The following is a 25670-nucleotide window of genomic DNA, read 5'->3' as shown; positions in this document are numbered from 1 at the left end:
AAAAAAGCAAAAGAAAAAGCAACAAATCAACGAGCTCTCGTGGCCATGTCCAAGGACCGCTTCCGCTGGACAGCATTCGACCGCACAGGCACCAGTCCATTATCATCAGCGTGACTGGACAAGACGGTCGTTTTCCTCGTCCCCATTTTATTCCTGTTTCTCCTCCTCGCCGGTCATATCGGTCATCTCGGTACCTTCGAACTTAGTGACCCAGAGGATGTTGTTGCATCTGCAATGGGACAGAGTCAGCGAATTCATGTTCATACTCAAATCGCACACAAGCGCGTAGGATCCTTCACATACCGGATTACCACCTGGCCCAGAGTACCGTTGTGCTTGCCGTTGATGTACTCCTCAGCGTTGTTCAGCTGGATGTTCATGTACGAGTCGAGGCTCACGAGGTTGCCTTTATACTCGTGCTGACCCCACTTGAGGCGGACGAGAATCTCGGTGCCGAGTCTAGAAGGAGGTAAAATTAGTATTGAAGCTATGGCGGCACGACGGAAAACACTGCGCAGTGTCGCGGCGGGCGGTTCGCGCGAGGTAGTCTCAATGGGGCGAGGGGTCGGGAGGGGATCGCATACTGAGCTTGCAGCCATTGGCGAGGGATCAAAGGAGCAGATCCAGACTTGAAACCAACGCTTCGGTCAGTCCATTTCGATTTCTGGCCCCAGCGCAATACCGGGACCTTTGACTCGTCGGATTCGGAGTTGATACTTACCGACATTGCGGATGTTCCCGATAGGGTGGTGATCTAGCGCGGTCGGAAAGGTAGAGAGTGGGTTCTAGAGAGATAAAGAGGTCGGAGGAGCTTGGCGATCAGCTTCTCGGACTTGGAGGTTGGGGATGAGCGCGCGTGGATGAGGATGGCGGAGTCGGCAGCTGCGCGAAAATGTAAGCTGGTCGGCAGAACGCACGGGCCAATCAATAGTGAATAAGGCTCACCGCCTTTGGCATCAAAAGAGGCGTCATGTTCGAGGCGCGATTTGAAGCTCACGGATGCCTATCATAAGGGGGGAATGCAACTCAAAGTGATTTTGTGAACACTTTGTTTCAGAATTTCAATTGCTGTAGTCTCGTAATCATAATCTCGCTCATGCGACACACCACAACTCCCCACTACCCCACACGCCAGGCTCATCAACGCGCCAGTAACAAACACAGCTAAGAGACTATGAAATTCAAAATCATTAGAAGAAGACACATGGGGAAATGTATGAAGAGGATTATGCCACTTGGGTAGTAGTATCTGTCCGGTCCGTCTGTGGAGCGACGCCGCACATCAGGACGACAGCACATATTTAAGCACGGCCAACCGACCACTTCAACTCCTTAATGCTGACCTCCTCACCGGCCTTCTCATCATAGTCGTACCATTCACCCTCAGAAAGCTCGATTCCCTCAAATTTGGTGGAGGATTCTACGCCCGTGGCCTCCCATTCGCCCTGGACGATGTGAGCATTTCCATTCAGGATCAAGTAGGGGGTGAACACTTACATCAGGCTTGAACTCGGTGAACTCCAGACCACGGCAGTCCAGGTCAATAATCTTCTGCGCGGTCTTCTTTTCTTGCTGCTCGTAGGCGTTCGGGCCGGTGGTGATGGAGGCAGAGTGGGTTTTCTGGCGTTTGCATGATTAGCTTCAGCGAACACAGAAACAAAATGACCATGCGCATGACCAGAAGGAAAATTCTGCCCATGGAATCAATCAATGACACAGGTTTTCGAGCAGTTTCGAAATTCTCATAGATTAGAGGTAGAGCCACATACAGTGCAAAGCTTGCACTTCCAGACGAAGTTTGCCTCGCCCCGGCTGCCGGGGATTTCGTGCTGCTCCTGCAAAGTTATTTTAATAAGTCTTTGTGACATCCGAGTATCGTTCGAGGGGAGGGATCTTGTACATACAAAGCGATTGAAGCTCACCCAGTTGGGGTGGGTCTCACGGCAAGAAGTGCATTGCACCTTGAAGGTAAAGTAGTAAGGGTTCTCTTCAGTATCAGTCGGACGGAGGGCAGTGACGCTGGAGAGAGAAAATTAGATGAACAATCCTCAGATCAGGGCCCGTTCAATCTCTCAATGCGGCCGTAATGAAACCGGATTGCGCGGTGCGGGGGAGCTCGCAAAGAACGGAAACATCAGACATATCGAGGGGGCAAATAGTGACTTACCCTTCCAGCTCGGCAGTAAGAGTGAGTGAGAGCATTTTGGATGACTTGAATCGGGTTGGCTGGGCTTGGCGTCTCTGATCCGAAGGTTCGCGGTGGAAGTGCAGGTTTGCTGGATGCGGGGTGGAGACCGAAAATAGATTCAAGTCTTGGCATTTGACGACTAAGCTTGCTCGAGACATATACCCATGGAACATCACGGAAGAGCGAAGGGATTTAGAGGAAAATGGAAGTGCGTAAGGTAATAATTCTATTCATAATTATCTTATCAAAACGAAACGCCAATCATGCCAAGCAGTCGCTCCAAATGAACGAGAGAAACAACAAGATATGTACAACCGAAACCAAAAGTTCATACAGGCACATCAGTGGGTCTTTACAAACGGCTCGCCTGGGAGTCCTGTCCCAGGGCCTTGGTCGCGAACGAGCCAAAGTACTCGTTGAGAGCATCAACGGTGCCGCTGCCCTCCACCAGCTGGATGGTGCAAGCGACGTGGCTGTCAGGCCGGGTGACAACGACACCACCCTTCTCGGCATCGAGACCAAGCTTCTCGTGGGCCGAGAACTTGGCGGTAGGAACGCGGACATCGGGAATGTCGTCGGCGTACAGGTGGTGGTGGTAGTCACGCAGGACCTGAGGGATAGAGTCCACGTCGACCTCGTTCTTGGCTGCGGCATAGATGAGGGAGAGGGTGAAGAGCTTGGAGTGAGGGTTGTGGCGCTCGAAGAAGGAGACATTGGCAATGTCGGGCCGGCGGTAGACCGAGAGGAAGGAGCGCTCCTTCTCCAGGTTGGCAGCGAAATCCGCAATGGCCTTCTTAGTCTTGTGCTGGTTACCGGCGAAGATGAAGATACGGAAGGATCCGTTGGCGGGGACCTCCTGCTCAAGCTCGACGAAGTTGGCGTCCGCAAGACGGGTGACGGTCGACGGGGTAAAAGCGCGGCCGGGGGTCAGGCGGACGTTGGAAATGTTGAAGAGGGCCGACTTGGCCGGGTGGCTGGAGTCCCAGTTGAAGACGTTGGGCTTGTAGGCAACTCCGTATCCGGAGGTGAACTCGCACGAGGACTTGAAGGTCTTTACGAACTCATCCTCTTCCACACCCTCGGCGGCCACGGCCTTACTAGCGGAAACCTCGCCGGCGCTGGGACGGCGCTTGGAGAACAGCGCAGCATACTTGGCATCAAAGTTCAGAAGGGTCTCAGCGATATCCTTGCGCTCGGTCTCGTAGGTGCTCAGAATGGAGCGGTTGGCAAAGCCACTCTCGACAGCGTGGATCTTCCAGGCCATGTTGAGCGCATCGTGGAAGGCAGTGTTCATACCCTGACCGGCCTTGGGGCTGTGGGTGTGGCAGGCATCACCGCCCATGAACACGCGCTCGTCTAGAGTGTACTTCTCGGAAATACCCTGTCCTATGGGGTAGACGGAGTACCACTCGACGCGGTCCCATTCCAACCAGTACGGCTTTAGAATGTTCTTCGCGGTCTGCTGCACCTCCTCGGCGGTAGCGGTCTTCCGGGGGTTGAAGTCGGGGTCAGTCGACGAGGCAATCTGGACGTACAAGCGTACCATGTTGTCCTCGCGGGGGATAACCATGATGGAACCAGCATCGGAGTGGATCGTGCACTTGGTCTGTGTGAGGTGTGAGCGGCAGATTTTGTTGATCTGATGGGATAAAGTTTGTGTAAGCTTACCTCGATATCGGGGAAGTTGGTGCGAACAACACCGTCCATTACACCCCAGACGTAGGAGATGGGGTCCTTGTGGTGGATCTTGATTCCAAGCTGCTCGCGCACGAAGCTGCGGGCACCCTCACCACTGAACAGGTACTTGGAGCGCACGTTCTCCACGACGTTGGTGTCGAGGCACTTCAGGTTGACCTCGACGGGGTATTCGGCATTGGCGCCGTCGTTCTTGAATCCGACGATGGTCCAGGGACGCTCGACGTGGGTTCCGGCCTTCTCGATCTCGTCCAGGAAGACGCGCTCGATCTTACCCTGGTGCACCAGGGTGGTGAAAGGGTAGCGGGTGTCGATAAAGCGAGGGCAGCTGGGCCAGCTGCCCGTGCGGGCGATGCCCGAGCCATCGCCCTTGGGATCCCAGAAAGCGACGTCGTAGACCTTGGCGGGCTCGTAGGCCATGATGGAACGCTTCAGGCCGAGGTTGCGCAGGATCTCGGTCGAGCGCGGCTGAATTCCGTCGGCGCGGCCAGTGGCGGTCGGCACCGGACGATTGTCGATGTGCTTGACCTTGTAGCCCCAACGGGACATACAGAGGGACAGCAGCAGGCCGACGGGGCCGGCGCCGACGATGACAATGTCATACGTCTCTTGCACCATTTTCGATGGCTGGGAAGGGGAGTCGGGACGAAAATGGGAGATTCGGTCGGAGGGGTGTACCGCAGGCGATCGGCGCAATTCAGACAGATATCAACCGGGTTGTTGGAGAGAGAGTATAGTCTGCACAGTCGCACCGAATCGAACGAGGTCCACGAGGGCCATGGCGAGCTCATAAATACTGCCAGCAGGCTGGGGTAAGCGGGCCGACTGGACCTAGTTTGAGGTGACGGAGAGCAGCCACGGCATTGGGGATCGGTTTGTATCGTGGGGAGCGACTGGGATGGAGCTGGGGAAGGCCAATCAGGGACCGCATGGACTGGGTTATGCGCCTTATGCGAGCCAGTGCGTGTGGGAACGCCCAGCTGCGATGAGCGTCCAGCGCAGCGTCAGAATGCCGTCGTTGATCCCGAGCTGCAGGGCCCGCTACTCTGCGCGCTTGTGGATGCGGCCGGCGGACGCCCGCTGCTGACTGGCCGCGGCCGCGGGGCTTCCCCCACCGCGCCGGCTGCTGCAGTCGGCAGTGCCCACCTCGGCTGCCACGCCCGGGATGTTGTCAATGCCCTCTGCTGAAAAGACCTCGACGCGACACTCCCGTGGGCGCCATTGGCCCAGTCCTTGAGGCTTGTCCCGTCTAGCCGACTTTCGAGAGAACCGGCCTGCCGCTCTACCCACCGGTCCCCACGCTGGGGTGGCAGTTTCGAGAGGCAGTTACAGGCTGAGACAACCGGTGTGCAGTGCCAGGCTCTGCGAGACACCACACCTACAGGGCTACTCTGAGGTACCAGGGTAATGTAATATAGATGATCGGTTGGATCTAGGTCTTTGCTGCGAAACGATCGGCTAAAATGGCAAATGACTCGGTGGTTGTTCTTTGCTCATATACCTTCGGTTGGTATGTGTGCTGCAAGGTTGTCTGTGCACACTTTTGCAGACACCGTACACTCCGTACACTGTACAAGAGCAGAGTGTCCTTGAAATCCCATCTGGTTCCTCCGATCTGATATGCTCCTCCGTACTGAACCTCGAATCTGTATCTACCCAAGGCACATAATAGGATAAATAGGATTGCTGGACTATACCCTAGGGTATGATCGGCCGTGCAGAAATAAACTTTAATATGATCTCATCCGAGAAACGAGCCGCTGGGGGATTTCCGTCCCCTAACCTCGGGCTATATATTCTGCTTCGTGCCTCCTTCTCTCGCCGGGTTCGATCTGGCTCGGGAGTGGGCATGGCAAACACGAAGAGCAAATTCCGCGGACATGGAGGCCGGGAACTCCGGCTATGGAGGCGCCCAGGGGAGGCTCGGCTGGGATGTCGGCTGGGCGGCTCAACGCTGCCCAGCGCTCGGGAGACCCGGGATCTTGCCTCTTTGAGTATTCGCAATGGCTTCACGGATAGTTGAGGGATGGAACAAGTCAAGCAATATGCAACCAGTGTCTAAGCTCTGGTAGGATTTCTTAGGCTGATTCTTGAAGATCACTTACTAACTCGTAGTAATACTTGACCTAGCATAATAGTGTAGGCATGGGACACCAGATTCTGGAGCGGCATTGGAACTTCGTCTTGCGCAATCGTCCAATACATGGGGACTGCCAATCCGGATAACTCGGTGAGGATTGAATTTCCAGAGATTTTAAGGTTGCGACTCCTCGTGAAATGTGCGCATTGCCCTGCAAGGATTTTGGTGTCCTCGAGCCGCAGCGGTTGCCGACTAGTTAGAAAAGAGAAGGGCGCAGAGTACACGTGCTTCAAATCTTCCCTCGTCAACCACCCGACATGGTGCGGCCGATGGACGATTGCTCCATGTCCATGCATTTTGGTCATTCAAGATGCAGTGCCTGATTCTCACGGGGTCTCGACATAACGTGACCTTTCGTCGCCCTCCGCGCGACGGCGGAGCTTAGAGCAGCAGGGTGGGTCGGCAAGTGAAGCAAGTCACGGACAAAGAGACTAAATTACCCTTTCGGTCCTAGCGAGCCGCCCACCGGCCAATGAAGTCTCGGAGAACTATGACAGCTCCTGCAGTGACTGTCCTGGACGATTCACTGTCGATGCTCCGGAGCATAAGAGACGTCGGCGTTTCCAATGCTTCGCCCTCTCCTACTTCGTCACCCTTTTCCATTCCTCCAATTCCCACCCCACCGATTCCCTTTCTACCAATTCTCATCCCAGTTTCCGGGCGCAAATCGTCTCGACTTACTGCATCCCAACGAGTCCAGCACAGCGATTAGCCATGGATTCCACCGAGCAGGATATTGAATTTAAGACCTACCTCGATGCTCTTGCAGGCAGAATCACTGCCACTCTCACGGTCCGCAATCTTGAATGTCTTCGGCGCCAGCATCGTAACATCCAACGAGAGCGTCGTCTCTATCATGCGCTAGGACTTCCCGCACCAGAGACCGTTTTTGAGCACCTTTTCAACAAGTTGCCAGTGGACAATAACTCGTTCGAGCGACTGAACCGTTTTGACCGGGATGGTAACCCCGAGCGGAAGAACCGTGGCAACCGAGTGGATGGCTCCCGACAGAATCGGTTTGACCGTGCCCGGAACAATTTCCTCGATCGAGACGATGACTTCTATCTGACATTCACATTCAACAACCGGACGCGTTTCAACTCTCAAGTTCGATCGGAGTCTCCGCCCTCCAGTGTTGCGGGCTCCCTGGCCAGCATCGACGTCGGCGAGAAAGCGTTTTCCTTCTCTCAAAGTCAATCTGAATCTACATCCTGCTGTGACCACTCTGCGTCCTGCGGTGGCCCCTCTGCGTCTTGCGATGACCACACTCCCCGTAAGAGCATTCTACGCCATGATATCCCCGATCCTTATGACGACAAGACGGACTTTTCCTTCTCTCGAAGCACTTCGTCCAATGACGACAGCACCGATCGCACCGATCGTGACACCGTCAGTGTTTACAATGGCAACACCCTGAATGGCATCCCGAAGTTCAAGTTTCGAAACGGCTCATCCACCCGTGATAGGAAAAGCCTGGACCGTTTCAATGTTCAATTCGACTCGTCCTACGACTTGACCTACGACGGTGACGACGAGCACAACAGCTACGAGGAGGGCGTGGAGCGTCTCAAGCTTAACTGCGGCTCACCCACCAGTGTCTACGGCCTCCAATCCAACAATCCTAGTACCAGCGACGACGAGGTAAACGCACTTGACAAACCCGATTCTACCATGGTCGGCTTTGCTCTGCCCGATTGCGAGATGCCAAAGCCTGTTGTTCCCTCGGCCGAGCACAGCGCAGGTGCTATGTAAGGAGAACCAATTGAGACAACTCCCACACTGAATATCTGCTGACAATCTCATACAGGGCCTACGAGAGTCTGATTGGAAGCAATCCCTACATTGGCAGCCCTGACTCGAGCACATATGGCGTCCAGGAGACGGGTTGGACTGACCCCCGTCCCTACATCACGAGCACGCTTGCCGCCCAGGAGATTGATTTGACTGGCCCCTACGATAGTCTGGGTGAAGACTATCCCTACATTGGCAGCTACATTGACAGCTACATTGACGGCCCTGACTCGAGCACACATGGCGCCCAGGAGACGGATACGAGTCCGACTAGACACTATCCATACATTGATGGCCTTGACTCGAACATATATGGCAACCAGGAGATCGATTGGACTGACCCCGAACTCTTCCTTCAGCCGAAGACATACTGCAGGGAGACGGACGAACGCGACTGCACGATAACCCCCGAGCCTTTTGAAAAGACGCCCGATGTGACGACTCCCGATGAGTCCGAGCGTCCTCAGAGCTGTGCCAGTTCGTTCTATGAAGTTAGGTCACTCCTCTCGATGTCTCCCAAGGTGGTCAAGGCGCCTGTGGCATCTTTCTCTCCCGCAATTCGCTCGCGTGTGCGCAATGATGAGGGGAGCAGCTCGGAAGGCAGTCAGGGCAAGAAGCGAAAGTCGTCTGCTACCTATGCATCTGTCCGCAAGCGAATGTTCCAGCCGGTGAGTGGCGGAAACCTTCAGATGCGCAAGATTCCCGAGGATCCTGAAGAGAATTCCGAGTCTGAGCTGGAGCCTATGCCTTTCATTGCGCCTCCGCCTTCACGCGCGCCCACGCCTCCGTTTACGCCTGTGGCTTCTCCAGGAGTCCAGCTGAATTTGAGGCGACGACCCAGTCTGATCCAACAATTCGGACAAAAGATCATGCGACTGAGTGTATACTTCCCTCTTTTTTTTTTTTTTTTTTTTTTATTGATCGAATCTGACTTTCTGTTTTCATAGTCATGGATGGGATCCGACAAGGCCGTTCCCAAGCGCCTCGGTGAGGCTCAAACCGCCATCTACTCGCTCGAAATCTCCGACCAGTCAAAAATTTACGGCACCATCGATTCCATGGTTTGCACGACCGCCAACAAGTTCCTTATGAAGAACTACTACGCAGGCAGGGTCTCCACGGAGTCTATCGCGATGGTCCGCGAACATTGGAAGGCGCAGAACCGCCCCCAGGTCTTGGAGTTTTGCTTTAGTCAGGCTATCCAGCAAAAGCTGATTTTTGCGAACCGTGACACCCTTCAATTCGCCGGCGCGGCCTCAACTAATCCGATCGTCATTGACAAGATCATGACAAACTGGAAGATGATGGCCCAAGATATGGGCAAGCGCATTCTCTGTCAGCCTGATAGTGTCGTCCGCAAGCACATCAATGATACGATTGATATTCTGAAAATGCTTGATGCCACTGATGACGCGATTGTCAACATGCAAGTTATGGGCGTGCAGGTGTCCAAGAAACTGCAGGACGAGTTCGGCAAGCGCCTGTCTCAGACTACCGTGGGTGTCCTTAACTCCGCCAGACGTTCGCACGGCCAGAACAGCTGCTGATACTATCGAGGATTCATCATGAGGATTAATCATGAGGGTGTCTGATGCAATCGTTACAATTAACACCGTAGAAGAAGTGAAAAAAGAAAAAAAAATCGCAATTTCCAAGGTCCATTCCACTCATTTATTGATGACTTCTAATTTGCTGGGGCTTACTTTACTGGATTTGAAGACATCTAATGTCAAAATAAGATAAGAAAAATGAAAAAAAAAAAAAAAAAAAGCACTAAGGAATATTATTATTATCTTTATTATTATTTTATTTTGACTGCTCACCCGTAGCCTCCACCGACAATTCATTGCCACAATAGCTCAGTAGCTCTAGCAGTACTAGTCGACTATCAACTCAAATTGAAAGAATAAATGTAAAAATCTCTTTAAATCGAGTAGCTAACTTCTGCCAGAACCCTCGAGAAAGTGTTGTCGCCTCTCTTTGCTTTTGGGGCATGGTACCAAAGCCAAGAGCGGCACGTGCTGCGACGTCATCTCCAACGCGCCAGGCAGCGTTCCAGTTTCGAAGTGGAGGACAATTCGGCTGCGTTCTTCATACAACTCAAATTACCCAACCCCTCCAGTTCTCTCTCGGTCGGAAACAGCCGATCGGACTTGGGCGATCCGTCACCGTTCTTGGCAATGTTTATCATCTAGCGATCGGTGTTTAGATCTCGCGCAGATTGTTGGGACCTAGGAAAAGTGGGACCCCATCTCCTTCACCATGACGGGCCCTTTCCATACATACGGCTCGACGTGCCTGCTGGCAGATGAGGAGCCGAAGCTGTCGAGCTTGTACTCGCTGTCTACACCACCAGAGGTCCGGTCTCAATTCTTCTACATCTCATCCCTGCCGATTGATGATCCGTTGGCCCCTCTGCCTCCACCGAGTGGGCAGGGATCTGGAAATGAAAGAGCTCCACCCAAACCATTCTCGGCTAGGGATAACCTCGCGCTGGAAACATCCTGGCAGAAGCTGGGGAGATCTCGACAGGCCAAGTCTGCGGCAAAGGCTGCATCGCGACCGGACACGTCAAGGGCGCATCTTGGCATAGCTGTCCCGGGCCAGAGGTCGGAGGTGGAGGCTGGGCGCCACTTCAAGACAGCAAGCAGAGAAGATGCAGGACTGGAAAGCAGCAGAAGCACCTTCAGCAATCCTCCTTCGTTTCCCGATGAGATCCCTGGACGCAATCTCAAGAGTCGGTCTGGCTTAGCTACGGGTTCTGATGCCCGAAGACAGGGAGCATCATCGGTGGACGATACGTTTGTTGATAGACCCAGAAGCAACCCCGGTCCCCGGAAACGAGAGCGCTCTTCTTCATTGATAGAGACCAGTGCTGCCAAGAGGAGAAGCGACTCATCTCTCGGCGACGACGATGCGGAATATGGGCAAGATGGTGTTGGCAGCCTCCGGGCAAATCGATCTCGCGATGCCAGCATCAGTGGGTCGCCTTTTATTAGGGCTCCTGTATCTCAATCACACAGTCAATTTGGGAGCTCAGTTGAGTCCTTGCCGTCGAAGGACGGGCCTCAGGACTGGCAAAGTGAAGTGCGGAGCAGTGCACCAAACCGCCAGGTCCCTAAGCCCTCTGGACTCAGAGCAACTGTCAGCTTGAACGAGTTGACTCAAGATACTTCTGAGGACGATCAAAAAAAGAGCAAAAAAGAGTCGAAAAAGCGGGAGGTCAAGGTCAAGGCAAAGATCCCAGTCGGTGCCTCTCGGCTTCACCTGGTTGAATTACCGAACTTGAAGGTGTGTTGATCGCTTGAAACTAATAACCGCTGCTCTTCTAACCTTTGCCTGCAGATGAAACCCATCTACTGGAGTCCTCTCCACGATGTATCGGTCGTTGTACGAGCTACGTGGTTCTACAAGAATACCATGCTCCCCGTGGAGACTCCACTGGCGAACAAGCTAGAAGAGGGCTACACCTACCTAAAGCCCTGGACTGAGACGTGGCAGGACGAGCTAAATAGCTGCGTGGAGAACGGAGCGGATGCAGAGATCAAAATCGTTCATCGCCTCTGGGATAAAGATGAAACAGGTTCTGCCAACCTACCAGAAACCGCGCAGACCCAGGAAATGGGCCCTGACACCACCCCGGACGAGGAAGCCCCAGAAGTTCCTTCATTCGACCATAATCGGGCAGCTGGAGGTATAGCAGCATATGTTGATGCTATCAAGCCTTATCTTTCTTCCAGTGCCATCTATGTGGATGCCAGGAATGCTCAGATACTTCGACCGAGCTTGCTCCCATCCGTCTCTCGAGGAAGGCGACCGCTGAACGCCATTCGCAAAGGTCGGCAGATCGGTATACCTGTGGTACGTGGCTTCAGCCGGAGACTGTATGACAAACTCCACCCCTCGAAGCCCAACTCTGTAGATGTACGCCAGTACATTCGCAGAAACCAAACCCAGGGGCCTGCTCCTGCCCCGGGTGAGCAGGTATGCTATGCCTGCAAGATGGAGGAGCTACGACAAAATCCTACTGATCTTGTCCTCGTGATTCACGGCATTGGGCAAAAATTGTCCGAGCGGATGGAGAGCTTTCATTTTACTCATGCGATGAATTCTTTCCGCCGGCAGGTGAACGTGGAGTTGAACAATGAGCCTGTGTGGCCTCATGTGGACGAGGATAATGGGGGTATCATGGTCCTGCCCGTCAACTGGCGCACGACCTTGTCTTTGGAAGACCCGTCGCTGGAGGAGTCACCACATGCAGATGATCCCGCGGCCAATAACTTTTCACTCAACGATATTACGCCGCAGACACTTCCGGCTGTGCGCTCGCTCATCAGTGATGTCATGCTCGATATTCCTTACTATCTGTCCCATCACAAGCCAAAAATGACCAGGGCCGTTGTCAGAGAAGCAAACCGCATCTATCGGCTCTGGTGCAAGAATAACCCTGGCTTCCAAGAGAGCGGCCGGGTGCATCTTCTCGCCCATTCCCTTGGCAGTGTCATGGCTCTTGATATTCTCAGTCACCAGCCAACTCACGTTCCTCGTTTCGATTTCCATAATACACCATTGCACAGTGACATCTTCGAATTTGATACCCGAATTCTATTCTTGTGCGGAAGCCCCGTTGGGTTCTTCCTTCTTTTGAACAAAGGTATGTTCATTAGCTCACTTTTGCCGGCAGCGCTAACAATCTATCCAGCAAGTCTCCTTCCCCGGAAGGGTCGAGGTAAACCGGGAAGCGAGGACGAAGATCTCGTACGCGGTGTCGCCGGAGAAGCCGGCGGCTATGGATGCTTGGCAGTTGACAACATGTACAACATCATGCACACGACAGATCGTGAGTACTAACCACATTTGCTTCTAAGTGTTCTTCACCATGCTTACTATTTATAGCCATCGCATACCGCGTCAACGCCGCTGTGGACACAGAGCTTTCCAACTCCCTCAAGACAGCCTCAATCCCCAGCGCCAACTCGTCTTTCTGGTCATCCTTCAGTGATGTCTTCAAATGGAACTCCACATCAGCCTTCATGTCCCCCACAGCCCCAATCCGACCCGCGGCGGTAACAAAACTACCTTCCACCGTCGAAATGGAAACCCACGACTTCACCCGTGAAGAAATCGCCGAGAAACGCATGCTCTTGCTCAACGACAACGGCCAAATCGACTACTATCTTTCCGGTGGGGGCGGCCCGCTCAACATCCAGTACCTCAATATGCTCAGTGCACACAGCAGCTACTGGACCTTGACTGATTTCGTGAGATTTTTCGTGGTGGAGATTGCTCGGAAACAGGGGCGAGAGGGGACCTTGCCTGCTTTCAGAGCGGAGAAGAAGAAGGGGTGGAAATACTCACATGGCTAATTGGAGGTGTACGTTTCAAAGTCACCATGTATTTTCGGGAAATCGCTGTGGGGCATATTTCGGTAGTTTGGATGCATTAAATCACTTTATTTGGAATGGGATCCGGGATCTTTGTTGTATCATGTTCTCATTTGCTCATAGACTTGTATAGGCTGGCAGTCTAGGAATCATAGATAATGGATCATCCAAAAGTCAAACCAAGAGAAGAGAGGTAAATACACAAAAAGCACCTTGAAGGTGATGTGGAGAAAAGACATCAGAAGAAATGTAAGCAACACCAAAGAAATCTAGGAACCAGCCCAGCTTTATCGTTCTAGTCGTGGCACATTCTTTAGCAAATGAGTCGAGTATCCGAGCCATACACACCACCCATCATCAAAGCCTCGACAATCTCGCCCTTGATGCCGACTCCACGGCCGCGGCGTAGGACAACCAGTGCGTTTGCGCTGGCTAGACTGCCCACGCGCGAACTGCGCTGTCCCACGCCCTCGACTCCCGTGCTGGTGGCATAAAGCCGGCCGTCCGAGCGCGAAGCCGTGACCACCGCACGGTGGTACTCGGTACGCTTGGGATCAAGAGGGAAGTGATGAGTCAAAACAACGGCCACGCGAGGCAGACCGAGTTGCGGTGCGAGCCATGGCTTTGTGCTCAAAGCCTGCGAGCTCTCGCCGAGGCCGATGAGCTTGTGCAGGGAGGGCAGGACGAAGAGATTTAGCGTGACGAGGGCAGATGCTGGGTTACCGGGGAGCGAGAAGATGAGTTTTGACTTGCGTTCTTGTTGGACGGCACCGCTGCCTGCTTCCTTGAAGGGGACTGTTGCGAAGGTGGTAGGCTTTCCAGGCTTCATGGAAACACGGCCGAAGTGGATGGTGCCGCCGAGGTTACGTTCGATAGTTGGTTTGAGGAGGTCCAGTTCGCCCATTGAGACGCCACCGGTGGTCACGATCACGTCCACGCTGGAAGTGGCACGGCCGACACCGCGCAGGGAGTCACGTAGAGCGTGTTCAAGCTCGCTGGCTGGAGTATCACGGGCAATGCCCAGGTCAACGGTTGGGAAGCCCCACGAGGAAAGGCAGGAGAGAAGAGAAGGGCGATTGGAGTCACGAATTTGACCGCCAGTGAGTGTGCGAGGGTCGTCATGTTCCACGAGTTCATCACCGGTGCTCAGGACGCCTACTGTGGGCTTCTTGAAGACCTTGACAGTGCTGATACCGGTGGAAGCGAGGAGACCAACCTCGCCGCCAACAGGGGAGATGATATCGCCTCGGGAGAGGATCTTTGAACCGAGACGGACGTCGCTGCCAGGCTCGCGGACGTTCTCGCCGGGCTTGATGTCTCCGGTCAGAATCTCGATGGTGGCTTCTTCGGTTCCATCGGGGGTGGTGGAGACGAGGTCAGTATCTTCGACCATGACTACAGCGTTGGCGTTCGGGGGCAAAGGGGCTCCAGTGGTAATTCTTGCGATGGTGCCTGGTTGGAGGGGCTTTAGGGAGCCGCCAACATTGGCATGGGTGATCGATGCTACAGGGAAGACACCTTTCGTACTCGGGGCACCGTTCGTGGAATCGGGGGCAATGACGGCGTAGCCATCGACGATACTGGCCTTGTAGGCCGGGACGGACTCGGCCGCAAAGACATCTTCTGCAAGGACAGAGCCCACGATGGCAGTGTTCACGGGGATTTCGATAACAGTCGGTTCGGGGGTGTGCTCGCTGATCTGCAGAAGGGCTTCCTCTACAGAGAGCATGGGGTAAGGAGATGAACGGTACCGACGGCCGGGACCCGCAGCTGGGTCATTTGACTGGGGTCGGTTGGATGAGGTATGTGCCTTTGGAGCTACATGTCCCGGGCCGTGGTGATGGCTGCAGTGGCTCGGGCGATGAGACAGAGGCGCCGAGTTGGCGCCGGAGCTGATACCAGCTTCGGCCTCTAGTGACTGGACTCCAGCGGCATGCATGTTGCGAGAATTGGCGCCAGCAGACTGTAGACAGGCGTGCGGAAGTAGTTTGACAACGGCTTCAAGGTTCTCTATAGCTCCCTTGGGGGATCCGGGTAAAGTGATGATCAAGGATTTGTCTCGGACTCCAGCAACGGGTCTGGCCATCATCGCAACTAGAAGGGCATTAGCGGGATGTTTATATACGTCGAGTTTGGGAAATGTCGCAAATGGGTTGCCAAGGGAAGGCAGAGGGTGATGTCATCTCACATGGGGTTACTTTCAGCGAAGCGGCGATCATGCCATGGCTGAGGAAATTAGTTCGTGCTCTAGCGCCAACTCTCCAGCCCCAAAAACGCCAGGAATTCACTTACACAAGGCCCGGGGCATGGCGGTGGATCAGGGGAGACACCGCCTGTGATATCATCAGCGCGGGAAACCTCGCGCCTGCAGCGGCAGGTCAACGTCAACTGGGTAACGACCTACCTCGGGCGTGTTGTCTTTGACTGCAAAGCCAGTTCCGCCGCTGAGTAGAATCAGGTTGTGCCAATTGGGACCATCGCTCCACTCGCAAACGGCCTGCTGGATCTGGAACACATTGTCCGGCACGATCCTAATTGCGGGGGTTCCCACTTCCCCTCGGCCGCGAGAATGGGGGCGAGGGCATTGGCCGTCTTGTCCGAAGCGGGGTCCTGCGAGGCCGTATCGGAGACGATCAGAATGGCTGCCTTCAGTTTGTCCATCGTGTGCTGCATCTGCGGGTTGGTTGGTGAGGGAAGTGGGGGAGGAAGCGGTCGACTTTTAAGGCGCAGTCGAAAAACCCGGGGTATCGCGAAACTTCGGGTGCGCGAATTTGCAACCCTGTCACTAGTCGCCGGTCCGTGCTGGTTCACACCGGTCGATTGGAACGGCTGGATATCCACTACGATCAGAGGCGCACGAAATGGAGGGACGACAGGATGCGGCCATCGAGCCTACGCCGGTACGGAAGTGGGTTGCCATGCGATTGAAGGCGGGGGTGGAGCGATGGGAGGGTTTTCACTTGGTTCCATTTGCTACTCATTACTGTACACATACATGATCTCCCGACGATCAATGCAATTCCAGCAGATAAAAAATAAACCCTCCTTAGAGCAAGCGTGCTCTCTCTACGGTATCGAATCCAGACGCCCCAATGCTGTGTATCAAAACATGAAGTGTGGCCAAACGAAAACTGTTCAAACAATGTGCCGAGATCATATGCGGCGGGCTACGGGCCGCGCCACTGTCGGTGCCCGAATCAGGCAAGCATAGCCATGCCAGATGGTCGTACCTCTTGCCGAGGGCAGCGAGAGTACTATACTAAACCCGGTAGTGCGGAGAGCGGGGAGGAGCCGAGCCTTTAGGCGGCACCGATGTCCAGGGCCTTGCCGCCCACAAGTAGACCAGTAATGAGACCGAACAGACCCAGGACGGAACTAAAAATCTCAATGACAAGGATCTTGACAAACCTAGGGTTCGGAGAAGTGGTAAGTATCCCGAAGCTAGTTCCCAATGCTGATGCCTCCCGGATGGGCACAGACAAAAGGCAAAGTCTGGGGTAAACTTACAGGCTCGGATCGGCAGCGTCGGCGAGGGCAGCACCACTGCCGTTGATGCCCACAGATATACCGCAAATCAGGTTGCAGAATCCCACCGTAAAGCCGCCCCAGAAGAGCGCATAGCCGGTATAATAGTTGCTCTGGGTGTAGAGCTCAGCCTGGGGGACCGAGTTGAGCTTTGCGGAGTAAACGATCGCCATGATGACACCGTAGATGGCGACGACTTCGCAGAAAATGATGGAGATCAAGTTCTTAGTCCGGATCCGGGGTGCCCGAACACCACCGCCGAGGATCGAAGAGCCCGTGAGGAAGATACCCCTGCAAGCAAGCGCCACCACGTTAGCATGAAGCCATTCACGAATACGCCTGTCTAGGCTGTTCATTTCGCAGTGGAGACGGGAGCTTTACCATGCAGCTCCGACAACCGAGCAACCAATACACATCGCGATACCGACGTTCGCAAAGGCGAAGGGAGATACCTCCTCGAGGAAGCGGCCGACCTGGGACGTGTCATGTCAATAAAGTACACAGAAGCCTCAGCCGGTCGGGGTTATGGAATTGATCATACATTGAAGGCTTCGCCCTCGCCCTGGAAAAGCATATCTGCATGCGAGATCTCCGGGTTAGCTGTCATTCCAGCTCGGGGGAGGAGGGTTTCATTCAGAAGCTCCACGTACACAATCCGACCACCACGAGGGCGGTCGTGGAGAGACCAAGCAGGTACCGGACAGCCATCACGACCTCTGACAACCTGAAGACGAATGAATGAAAGGCCAGTTGGAAAACGCCGCCGACGAGGGGGGTGTGGCAGTTGTTGATGGTGGTGGAACGGACTCGGTGGCCGGAGCGGATTAACTGCTCCGCTGAGGCGGTGGACGCGGCGACTCTCGTCTTGTTTCCCCAGATCCACGGATTGTTCCTCATTGATTTCAGCGGGGAGACTGTTCCTCAAAGTTGCGATTCTTGTCGTCACTCGTGCCCATTACGCTCTGCCTAAGCATCTTTTTCGCGGCTGCCTGTCGAGCGCCCCCGTCCGGTTCTGCGGCGCATCTCACCCCCCTGAGTCCCCTCCCACTCACGACAGCATCATCACCATGGCTTCCGCCTCTGGGGTAGGGTCGTATTCGAACCCGTTGAAGAAGTTTAAGTGAGTCTTTGTGCCCGCTAGATCCCATTCTAGTGGAAACGCCCGATTCTAATGTGATATCAAGGCTGGTATTTCTGGGTGAACAAAGCGGTATGGCATCTCCAAACGTCACGTCCAATTCATGACTACGGATGTGCACTGAAAACTAGAACAACAAACCTGACAACTGTTCCAGTTGGAAAAACGTCTCTCATTACCCGGTTTATGTACGACTCCTTTGACAACACATACCAGGCCACTATTGGCATCGACTTCCTATCCAAGGTATGCCCCTCATCCGCTGTTACTCTCTCAATTGTTTCTCTGCAACAAGAGGACTCACCCTGAATCTCTCCAGACCATGTACCTTGAAGACCGTACCGTCCGCCTTCAGCTCTGGGATACCGCCGGTCAAGAACGTTTCCGCTCCCTGATTCCTTCCTACATCCGAGACTCGAGCGTCGCCGTTGTCGTCTACGATATTTCGAATGCCAAGTCCTTTCAGAACACTCGGAAGTGGATTGATGATGTGCGTGGGGAGCGTGGAAACGATGTGATCATTGTCCTGGTCGGCAACAAGACCGATTTGAACGATAAGCGTGAGGTTACCACGGCACAAGGCGAGGAGGAAGCTAAGAAGAACGGCCTGATGTTCATCGAGACCAGTGCCAAGGTCGGACACAACGTGAAGCAACTGTTCCGACGAATCGCCCAGGCTCTGCCTGGTATGGAGGGTGAAGCTAAGCAGGGAGAAAGCCAGAGTGAGTTGATCCGAGCCGTTGCTGTTTATCGGATCTCCGTAAGGTCATACATGTTAACCAGTTCTTTCTTCCATCGCAGTGATCGATGTGAACATCCACCCGAAGGAGACCACCAACAACGATGGCTGTGCCTGTTAAATCGCCCTGTTCCCACTTTTCTTTTCCCATACCTTTGACTCATGACGATAGTCGCGCCCGTCCATGATATTGCACCATTTCTTTTAAAGATGTACATGTTTCACTTCCACTTTTCAGGTTGCTTGTCGGATGAATAGCGTGTTTAGATCTTTCAGTGCTGAATGTGGCCCCGTCCATTGCTTTCTGTGAGCCGTTGCTATCAAGCTGGGCGTTACGATTTCCGCTCTTCCCCGCATCATATCTCTTTTTCTCGTCACTGGAGGTTTCTCATCTTTCCAATCCTTTCTCGGATGCTGTTCCTCGTCAGTATGGCCCTTTGGCCGGTGTGTCGCATATCCTCTAATTGATGAAGCTGTACAATATGACACTTACACTTCACAGTATTGGTAAATTAGCGTAGTTTGGGTTATCATTTCAACATTAAGGTACCTCCTTACCAGCTTCTTGTGAATTAGTCTCCCCACGTCGAAATTGCAGCACTTCTCGGCAGTCACTGTTTCCACTGAGACACGAGTTCCATCGAGACAGTGGAGTATGTGCTGATTGAGGTAGTGACTAAAGGAGGTGTTGGGAGAAGGCAGAAAGTAGAAAAGCAAGATCAAAAACGCACAGTTATAAACATTAAAACGGATCATTCATGCAGGCATCCTACGCAAGACCCAGGTACTTTGTTGCAGAACATACCTCAAGCGAAAGGACGTACCTCGAGCATTCCGTCGAATTCCTCCAGCTTGAACGAGTCTTCTTGGCCTCTCAGATCCTCTGGAGTGTCAGTGCTTCCTGGAGTTCTCGATGTGGTTGTATAGGGGGTGATAACAATGTTCCCATCGTTTACCACAATGGACTGTGTGTCAGGTGCGACTCCAGTTAGTCTCGTGGTCGAGACGATGTTGTCGTAATTGTCGTGGAACTGGTCGAAGAGGTCATGTATGAAGTACTGCATGATGGACTCCTCGAGGGCAGAGGTAACCGCAGCCTTCGTGGCCCAGTAATGGCGCACCAATTTGCCGGCACAGGTGATATTTGCTACCTCGGGGTTCCCATTGGCCTCGTGGCATGGGATAGCCTTGACATCATCTGGCCAGTTAAAATCGTAACGAATGTAGTTCGCAAAGGCAGCTTGCTCGTGCGACCAGTTGAAACTCCAGTAAGAGCAACCAGGGTAGCGTTCGTCTTTTGGGCAAGTCTCCCACGCTTCGAACAGCTCGTGTGCTCGGGGGCTTCGCTGAGCGATGAGGAATCCGGTGTTGAGGACAACTTTGCCATACATGTCGAAGTTCAGTGGGTCCAGCGGATCCATAGCCATAGTGACGAGGTTATTGGACTGGATGTCCCAATAATTAAAAAGCCACTCCAGAGGCACATGAAGGTAGGGAAACAGGATATCTGCATCCGTGAATACAACGAAGGCATAGTGACGGAGCTTCTCCTTGATGACGGAGACTTTCGACCATGTTCCCCATAGCTCAGGGCGAAGATTGGGCACACGGACAAACTGGTAGTCGTACCCATGGATTTGAGCTAGAGAGCGGTTAGCTCCTGAACAGAGATCAGGTAAGGGGGGTGTCAAAGAACATACCGAACAGGTAGTGGTTAAGTCGGCCGCTTGTTTCCCATTGGATCCTCTCGGTGGTTGCCCAGGTCGAATTCAATAGACCGCCCGTTTCGTTCATAGAGCGAGAATCAACATCAAGGATCAGGAGCTTCTTTCCAATGGGGGTCTGGAATCTGAATCCAGTCGGGGATGAAGGAATAGGAAGTCGAAATGTTTCACCAGAAGGAATCGTGAAATTGTCAGCTGTCATGGGAAGACGGGTGTGGTCCAAGAGTCGGTGGAAGGTCGAGGCGAACGCGTTTCGGTGGTCATAGTGAAGCTGATTCCTAGAGAAGAAAGCCATTAGCATCAATTCATCACAAGTGATTGAGTCGGGGTGTACTTTTGGTCTCCGACCTGAAAGACGCGCGAGTCGGTATTCAACATGACAAATGGGATGCTGACGATGTAGAGCGTCACCGTGAGGTAGACCCAGCGGCGCCGGAGGGACGTCAAGATCTCCTTCCAGCACATGATTGATCGGATATCTCGGTGCGCAAAGAGAGAAAGAGAGAGAGAAAGAGAGAATAACGTATTGGGAGAGAGAGCAGGATATCATTAAAGAGGAGGGAAATTGGGGAGAATGAGTAGAGTGGGAGGCGGGAAAACCTGAGGCAGACAGCAAAATTGGCAATGCAGTGCGCTAGGGAACAGGTTGACGCGCTCTCGTCCAGAGCTTCTGCCAAGAGATGTGGCAGACTTTACGACCAGGCAATCTTCAACTTCGTTTGGCCCAGGCCGAGTCCTTTTGAGGACTTCTTCAACTGAAACCGTGCCACCCTTGGAGCCTACCAGTAGTCCTAGGCCGCCACAGGCTCACGATTCCTTCCTGAGGCTCGATAAGTCAGTTTGGGATTGGCCTATGTCCACTAAAGAGGCAGATAATATTCTGATTGAGGTTTACTTACCCAAGAAGATTCCCCGGAGACATCAAATCCGGTCGAGTCCGGAGTTGTTGGGGGAAGATCCCACTCTGCCTAATCATGTCATAGAGTAAACATCACGGCAATTGTGGCACCGCCTTTCTATGTTTGGGTCACATCCGGAACTGATGCCATCATTACCTCCGCCTTGACTTGTAGGCACAGATTTACCATCTGAGACCGATTCCAAGAATTATCTCAACGGTAAAGATCACTTCACCCTCGAGAGCACATAGAAGTATATTCCGTATTTCCCTGCTAAACAATTATCATCTTGAGTGTTAAGTCGGATATATAGGTACACCATGACTACGTAGGTCAGCGGATACATCCGGAATGCCAGGAGCGGGAAGAAAAAGAGGTGTCTGGTCAGATAGAATAGACAAACAAAGATGAAAATGGCATCGGTCAAGTGAATGAACAAAAAGCTGGATACGAACTTGCACACAGGGAGAGAGCAATTAGATAAGATTCATCTGGTTATAACAATAACTGCTCCGCAACAAACGGCCAATCACATGGTGGATTCATACTACTATGTACAGAGATCGCAAATAAAATCCCCAACTCCGTGTCAAACGAGCTCCAAAGAGGACAATAGAGCACCCTTCTAAATTAGAGCTGTAACTCAGCATAGGATCCAAAGAATCTCCTTTGTTCCCTTGCATCAGCTCTTGATGCATTTCCTGGTGGTGAATGGCTCGCTTCAGCGGTCGATCCAGGAGCAGGTTGGTTTGGAAGACCACTTTGACTGAGTTCCAAAGAGCGAAAAAGGTCGACATCGTCAAGTCCATCAATCCTGAACCAAACATCCTGTCCTATCCAAACTCTCATATTGATTCCAGCTTCCTTTGCCTCGGCCGCCAATGGACCTGGGAGTGACCACTCCGAAGATCCTGTCTGCCCTGTTTCCTCCAGTTCACGGTCACCGAGCCACTCAGGCGAGTATATTTTCACTGTATGTAGACGAGGTAGGCGAAGCGTCTTGTTCCGGATCACATCCAAGATAAAGGTATCGTAGGGCTGCTCATCGTCTTCCCAGAAAAATTGGGTGAGATCTGTGTCGTCATAGAAGACCTCCAAAACTTCCAGGTTGGGAGGCAGGCACCTTGAGACGCCTTCTGGATCATCCCAGCCACACAAGAAAACATGATATATGCGCAGAGTCTTGAGAGCTGTGAACTCCGACAGGTCAATCCGAGACCCATTGCCCAGCCCCTCGTGATCGAGCGGCGGTCTTGTCATTATCAGCTCCTCCAAGCTTTCTTTTTGCGACCGAATCATGCGTACAAAAGCTTCACATGTCCAACCATTAACTTGCTCACCTTCATAATGACCTTCCCATTCGAATTGATCGGCGTCATATTGAAGCACCTTCAAGGAGTCAGGCCAGCTCAGAACAGCTGCTAAAGCCTCCTCATGAGCCCCACACTCAATCAGTCGAAGACATTGCACGGGCGAAGTACCCACATGGGAATTATCATCGAACACCATTGGCTTCCAATCCTTGAACTCGAAGATAGTCAGGGTTGACAGGTTCGGTAGCCAGAAAGCAGTGTAGATTTCGAATATGGAACGGTTGTTCCCTGAGGTGCCGCACGGAATAATTGCCGAGTTGACAAGTTCAGAAAGACCTAATCTGTTTTCCAAGCTCCATTTTAGCTGCTTCAAAGGAGCCTTCTCGCCGTGGCGGTTGTAGTCACGAACAAAGAGATTCTGGTAGAGCATTGGCTTCAGAAATTTGTACAGACGGCTCGAAGTGAGGAGAAGAGAGTGCAGATCTTTCGTTCTGCGAGGCTGATTTTGTTCGAAGGCCTTTTGGTATGCGATGCCGATCTCGTAGAATCGTAATTGAGTCCAGTTAGAGTCCAGTTGCAGGTACTCGACGATCATCATGATCACCTCATAAGGAAGATCAGGTAGACTTGGCATTGTTGTTCCTCGGATCATAAATTTTTCTCAACCGCTTCGTATCCGAATCTGGATGGCAAGAGACTGCAAAAGACAAGAAACGATGTCAGAATTTACCCAAGTCAGGTCGCCAAAAGTTCCCACGGATTGCCACTCAATGTGTGCTAACTGGATGTGGGTTAGGGTGTCCTGGTGAGAAGCCTCCCTAGGCCCCCATCACGCACCCGAGGTACTTCCCTCAGGTTCAGCACGATCGTATTTAGTCTGCTCGAAAGACCCCCGTATTTGACACTGTCTTTGTGAAAAATCAGAGAGATTTTGAAACTAACATTATTCGGGTAATTTTTGTGCACCTCCATAGAGGATAAACTGGTATGTACAACTTTTTAAGTATTATGTGCTCTAAATATTTCCATTCTCCTCCGTCTTCTCTTCGGGCTCCGCGGCAAAAGACTCCTGAGCCGGCTCGAAGAATGGTGCGAATTTACTCTTCATTCGGAGCCTCTTGCCAAAGAAGTAGAATCCAATCGGGATAGGAACCAGGACAGCAGCGACACAGCCGAGCAGTGTAGACGCCCACTGAATACCCATATTCTCAAACATCTGGCGTGAGAAAAGAGGGAAGGCTGCTGCTACCATGGAACGGCAGAAGGTGTTGGCTGCGATGGCCGAGGCGGCGCTATTTGAATGTTAGGAGAGTCTCTGAAGAATTCAGAAAGAGGGAATTACTCACAACATGAGGTAGGTATCAATGATGTAGTTGAAAAGCTGAATGAAAATAACCAGAAGACCGAAGCCGGTGAACAAACCACTCAGGGTAGGCACAATCCAGTGGATGGTACCGTTGAAACCGGTCCAGCCGAACCAGAAAAGACCAGCAGCGAACAAGGCACCGCCAACCATCACTGGTGGCAGCCGCCATTCAGGAACTCCCACGCCGCCATTCTTATCCAGCTTCTTAACGTATGAAGGGGAAGATATAATGATGTATGCCGCGGCGATGAAAAGACCAACGATCATGCCAAATAGCGGAAGACCGCTAACACCGGCATTGAAGCCATAGACCTGCTGAAAGACGAGGGTATAGGCCGTCAGGAAACAATAGAGAAGACCATAGATGAAGCTCAGGTAGATAGTCACTGCCAGAATCAAAGGCTCGTGAATGAGCAGCTTGATCGGGCGAGAGAAATTGTTGACAACCAGCTCTCTGAAATCGACCTCGATCTCCTCTTGCTTGGCGTGGATCCCCCAGTTCTTGGTTCGTCGGCGAAGCTCCGAGGCTTTCTCAACGAGGACGACAGGCGGATACGACTCCTTGAGGAAGAACAAGTTCATCACGAATGCGGCGTAGCCCATGAAAGCCGGGATATAAGCGGTCCAGCGCCAACCCAGGTAAGACATGTTGATGAAACCACCGATGAACGGAGCAACCAGAGGTCCCAGGAAGACCGTGCCTGAGAAACAGGCAATGGCGACACCGCGCGTGCGGTTATTGTAAATGTCGGAGAAGACAGCAGCAACCACTGCCAAGGGTGAACTGCCAAAGATACCACAGAAGAAGCGGCAAATCATGAGGGTTTGCAGATCTTTGGAGACTGCAACGGCGGTGTTGAAGATTCCAAAGCCCAGCATGGCAATCACGATGCCTAGGCGACGGCCCTTGAGCTCGGACAACGGTGCCCAAATAAGCGGTCCCGACGCGTAGCCGACGATATAAAGTGAGCTGGACAGAGCCGAAACCTCGAGGCCCACGCCGAAATACTTGGAAACATTTTGAGAAGAAGCGCTGAAAATGGCAGAATCAAAAGTCGAGCAGATACTGGTGAAGGCGAGCATGGCACTGATGTAGAACCTAGAGAGGAATAGTTAGCACGATGCACACCTCACTCCTTCAGCCTTTACGACTTACTTCGTCCACAGCCCCCAGTTCTGTGGGTACAGAGGATCGTCTGGTCCATCAAACTCCACCACATAATCTTCACGGCTGGGGAGCAGCGGGGGATACGGCTTGCCGGCACCGAAATTGGGGAGGGGGCCTTGGAAGGTCGCGACTGGGCGCTTTCACCAACGGTGAGCTGATGCTGCAATCGCTGGGTCTCGATTCGGCTGAGGGCCTGGGAGGTTGTCGATCGGCGGCGTTCCAGGTCAACTTCTGTGTTGCGCGACTGCATTCGGTGAACATAGGGATCGTAGTCAACGGAGCTACTCGAGCCGGAGGACGACCCCGTCGTCCCTGATGTGGTCGGTCTACTGGCCTCGGCGGATGCTCTGGGCTTTCCCTCGCCCCAGTTTGAGACATCGGCCTCGGCCTGTTGGAGCTGCTGATCGGTCCTGTTCATGGCGACAGTTCAGATGCTTGTCTCGAGCTCTATAGTTCAAATGGCCCTTGGGCCGTGGTGATCAGGTGGAATGTCCCCGGTAGCCCTGACTGCAGAGAGGTCCGAATGAGATAAGTAGACTTTTTTCCAGGCGCGGCGGATCTCCAATATAAACAGGAGCTGCCCTGAAGGTGGCCATAAAA

General features: G+C 53.0%; 12 protein-coding genes across 12 annotated transcripts; 4 read left to right on the top strand and 8 right to left on the bottom strand.

The window, feature by feature from the left end:
• Positions 1-147: 147 nt before the first annotated feature.
• N7532_005241 (small nuclear ribonucleoprotein F) lies at positions 148-599 on the bottom strand (the record flags this gene model as incomplete). Its single annotated transcript, XM_056617735.1, has 2 exons — positions 148-229; positions 304-599. 2 exons carry the CDS (start codon positions 597-599, stop codon positions 148-150), a joined length of 378 nt encoding a protein of 125 aa, XP_056473894.1.
• Positions 600-1301: 702 nt separating this feature from the next.
• N7532_005240 (CXXC motif containing zinc binding protein) lies at positions 1302-2202 on the bottom strand (the record flags this gene model as incomplete). The annotated part of the gene is made up of 5 exons (XM_056617734.1): positions 1302-1445; positions 1498-1620; positions 1770-1835; positions 1905-2019; positions 2168-2202. The coding sequence occupies 5 exons, from the start codon at positions 2200-2202 to the stop codon at positions 1302-1304; spliced, it is 483 nt and encodes a 160-aa protein (XP_056473893.1).
• A 338-nt stretch (positions 2203-2540) lies between these two features.
• Positions 2541-4501, bottom strand: N7532_005239 (putative FAD monooxygenase; the record flags this gene model as incomplete). Its single annotated transcript, XM_056617733.1, has 2 exons — positions 2541-3794; positions 3857-4501. 2 exons carry the CDS (start codon positions 4499-4501, stop codon positions 2541-2543), a joined length of 1899 nt encoding a protein of 632 aa, XP_056473892.1.
• A 2236-nt stretch (positions 4502-6737) lies between these two features.
• N7532_005238 (uncharacterized protein) lies at positions 6738-8310 on the top strand (the record flags this gene model as incomplete). Its single annotated transcript, XM_056617732.1, has 3 exons — positions 6738-7771; positions 7831-8265; positions 8307-8310. 3 exons carry the CDS (start codon positions 6738-6740, stop codon positions 8308-8310), a joined length of 1473 nt encoding a protein of 490 aa, XP_056473891.1.
• Positions 8311-8323: 13 nt separating this feature from the next.
• On the top strand, positions 8324-9361 carry N7532_005237 (uncharacterized protein; the record flags this gene model as incomplete). The annotated part of the gene is made up of 2 exons (XM_056617731.1): positions 8324-8695; positions 8762-9361. The coding sequence occupies 2 exons, from the start codon at positions 8324-8326 to the stop codon at positions 9359-9361; spliced, it is 972 nt and encodes a 323-aa protein (XP_056473890.1).
• Positions 9362-10076: 715 nt separating this feature from the next.
• N7532_005236 (DDHD family phospholipase) lies at positions 10077-13180 on the top strand (the record flags this gene model as incomplete). Its single annotated transcript, XM_056617730.1, has 4 exons — positions 10077-11105; positions 11160-12468; positions 12517-12654; positions 12711-13180. The coding sequence occupies 4 exons, from the start codon at positions 10077-10079 to the stop codon at positions 13178-13180; spliced, it is 2946 nt and encodes a 981-aa protein (XP_056473889.1).
• Positions 13181-13511: 331 nt separating this feature from the next.
• Positions 13512-15871, bottom strand: N7532_005235 (uncharacterized protein; the record flags this gene model as incomplete). The annotated part of the gene is made up of 5 exons (XM_056617729.1): positions 13512-15292; positions 15387-15424; positions 15491-15531; positions 15603-15642; positions 15750-15871. 5 exons carry the CDS (start codon positions 15869-15871, stop codon positions 13512-13514), a joined length of 2022 nt encoding a protein of 673 aa, XP_056473888.1.
• Positions 15872-16497: 626 nt separating this feature from the next.
• On the bottom strand, positions 16498-17431 carry N7532_005234 (H(+)-transporting V0 sector ATPase subunit c''; the record flags this gene model as incomplete). The annotated part of the gene is made up of 5 exons (XM_056617728.1): positions 16498-16606; positions 16706-17014; positions 17105-17196; positions 17265-17299; positions 17374-17431. 5 exons carry the CDS (start codon positions 17429-17431, stop codon positions 16498-16500), a joined length of 603 nt encoding a protein of 200 aa, XP_056473887.1.
• A 359-nt stretch (positions 17432-17790) lies between these two features.
• On the top strand, positions 17791-18721 carry N7532_005233 (Rab family GTPase YPT6; the record flags this gene model as incomplete). Its single annotated transcript, XM_056617727.1, has 5 exons — positions 17791-17843; positions 17908-17933; positions 18019-18107; positions 18181-18583; positions 18645-18721. 5 exons carry the CDS (start codon positions 17791-17793, stop codon positions 18719-18721), a joined length of 648 nt encoding a protein of 215 aa, XP_056473886.1.
• A 685-nt stretch (positions 18722-19406) lies between these two features.
• N7532_005232 (Galactosyl transferase) lies at positions 19407-20789 on the bottom strand (the record flags this gene model as incomplete). Its single annotated transcript, XM_056617726.1, has 3 exons — positions 19407-20242; positions 20301-20602; positions 20659-20789. 3 exons carry the CDS (start codon positions 20787-20789, stop codon positions 19407-19409), a joined length of 1269 nt encoding a protein of 422 aa, XP_056473885.1.
• A 1064-nt stretch (positions 20790-21853) lies between these two features.
• Positions 21854-23170, bottom strand: N7532_005231 (uncharacterized protein; the record flags this gene model as incomplete). Its single annotated transcript, XM_056617725.1, has 1 exon — positions 21854-23170. One exon carries the CDS (start codon positions 23168-23170, stop codon positions 21854-21856), a length of 1317 nt encoding a protein of 438 aa, XP_056473884.1.
• A 381-nt stretch (positions 23171-23551) lies between these two features.
• N7532_005230 (MFS transporter) lies at positions 23552-25488 on the bottom strand (the record flags this gene model as incomplete). The annotated part of the gene is made up of 4 exons (XM_056617724.1): positions 23552-23828; positions 23883-25001; positions 25059-25098; positions 25155-25488. The coding sequence occupies 4 exons, from the start codon at positions 25486-25488 to the stop codon at positions 23552-23554; spliced, it is 1770 nt and encodes a 589-aa protein (XP_056473883.1).
• Positions 25489-25670: the final 182 nt, after the last annotated feature.

Source organism: Penicillium argentinense (assembly GCF_028826775.1).
Source record: "Penicillium argentinense strain IBT 30761 chromosome Unknown utg000005l_segment0_segment0, whole genome shotgun sequence".
NCBI classification, from domain to species: Eukaryota; Fungi; Ascomycota; class Eurotiomycetes; order Eurotiales; family Aspergillaceae; genus Penicillium; species Penicillium argentinense.
The sequence above is the reverse complement of the archived record's forward strand: the minus strand, read 5'-3'. Positions and strand labels throughout refer to the sequence as shown.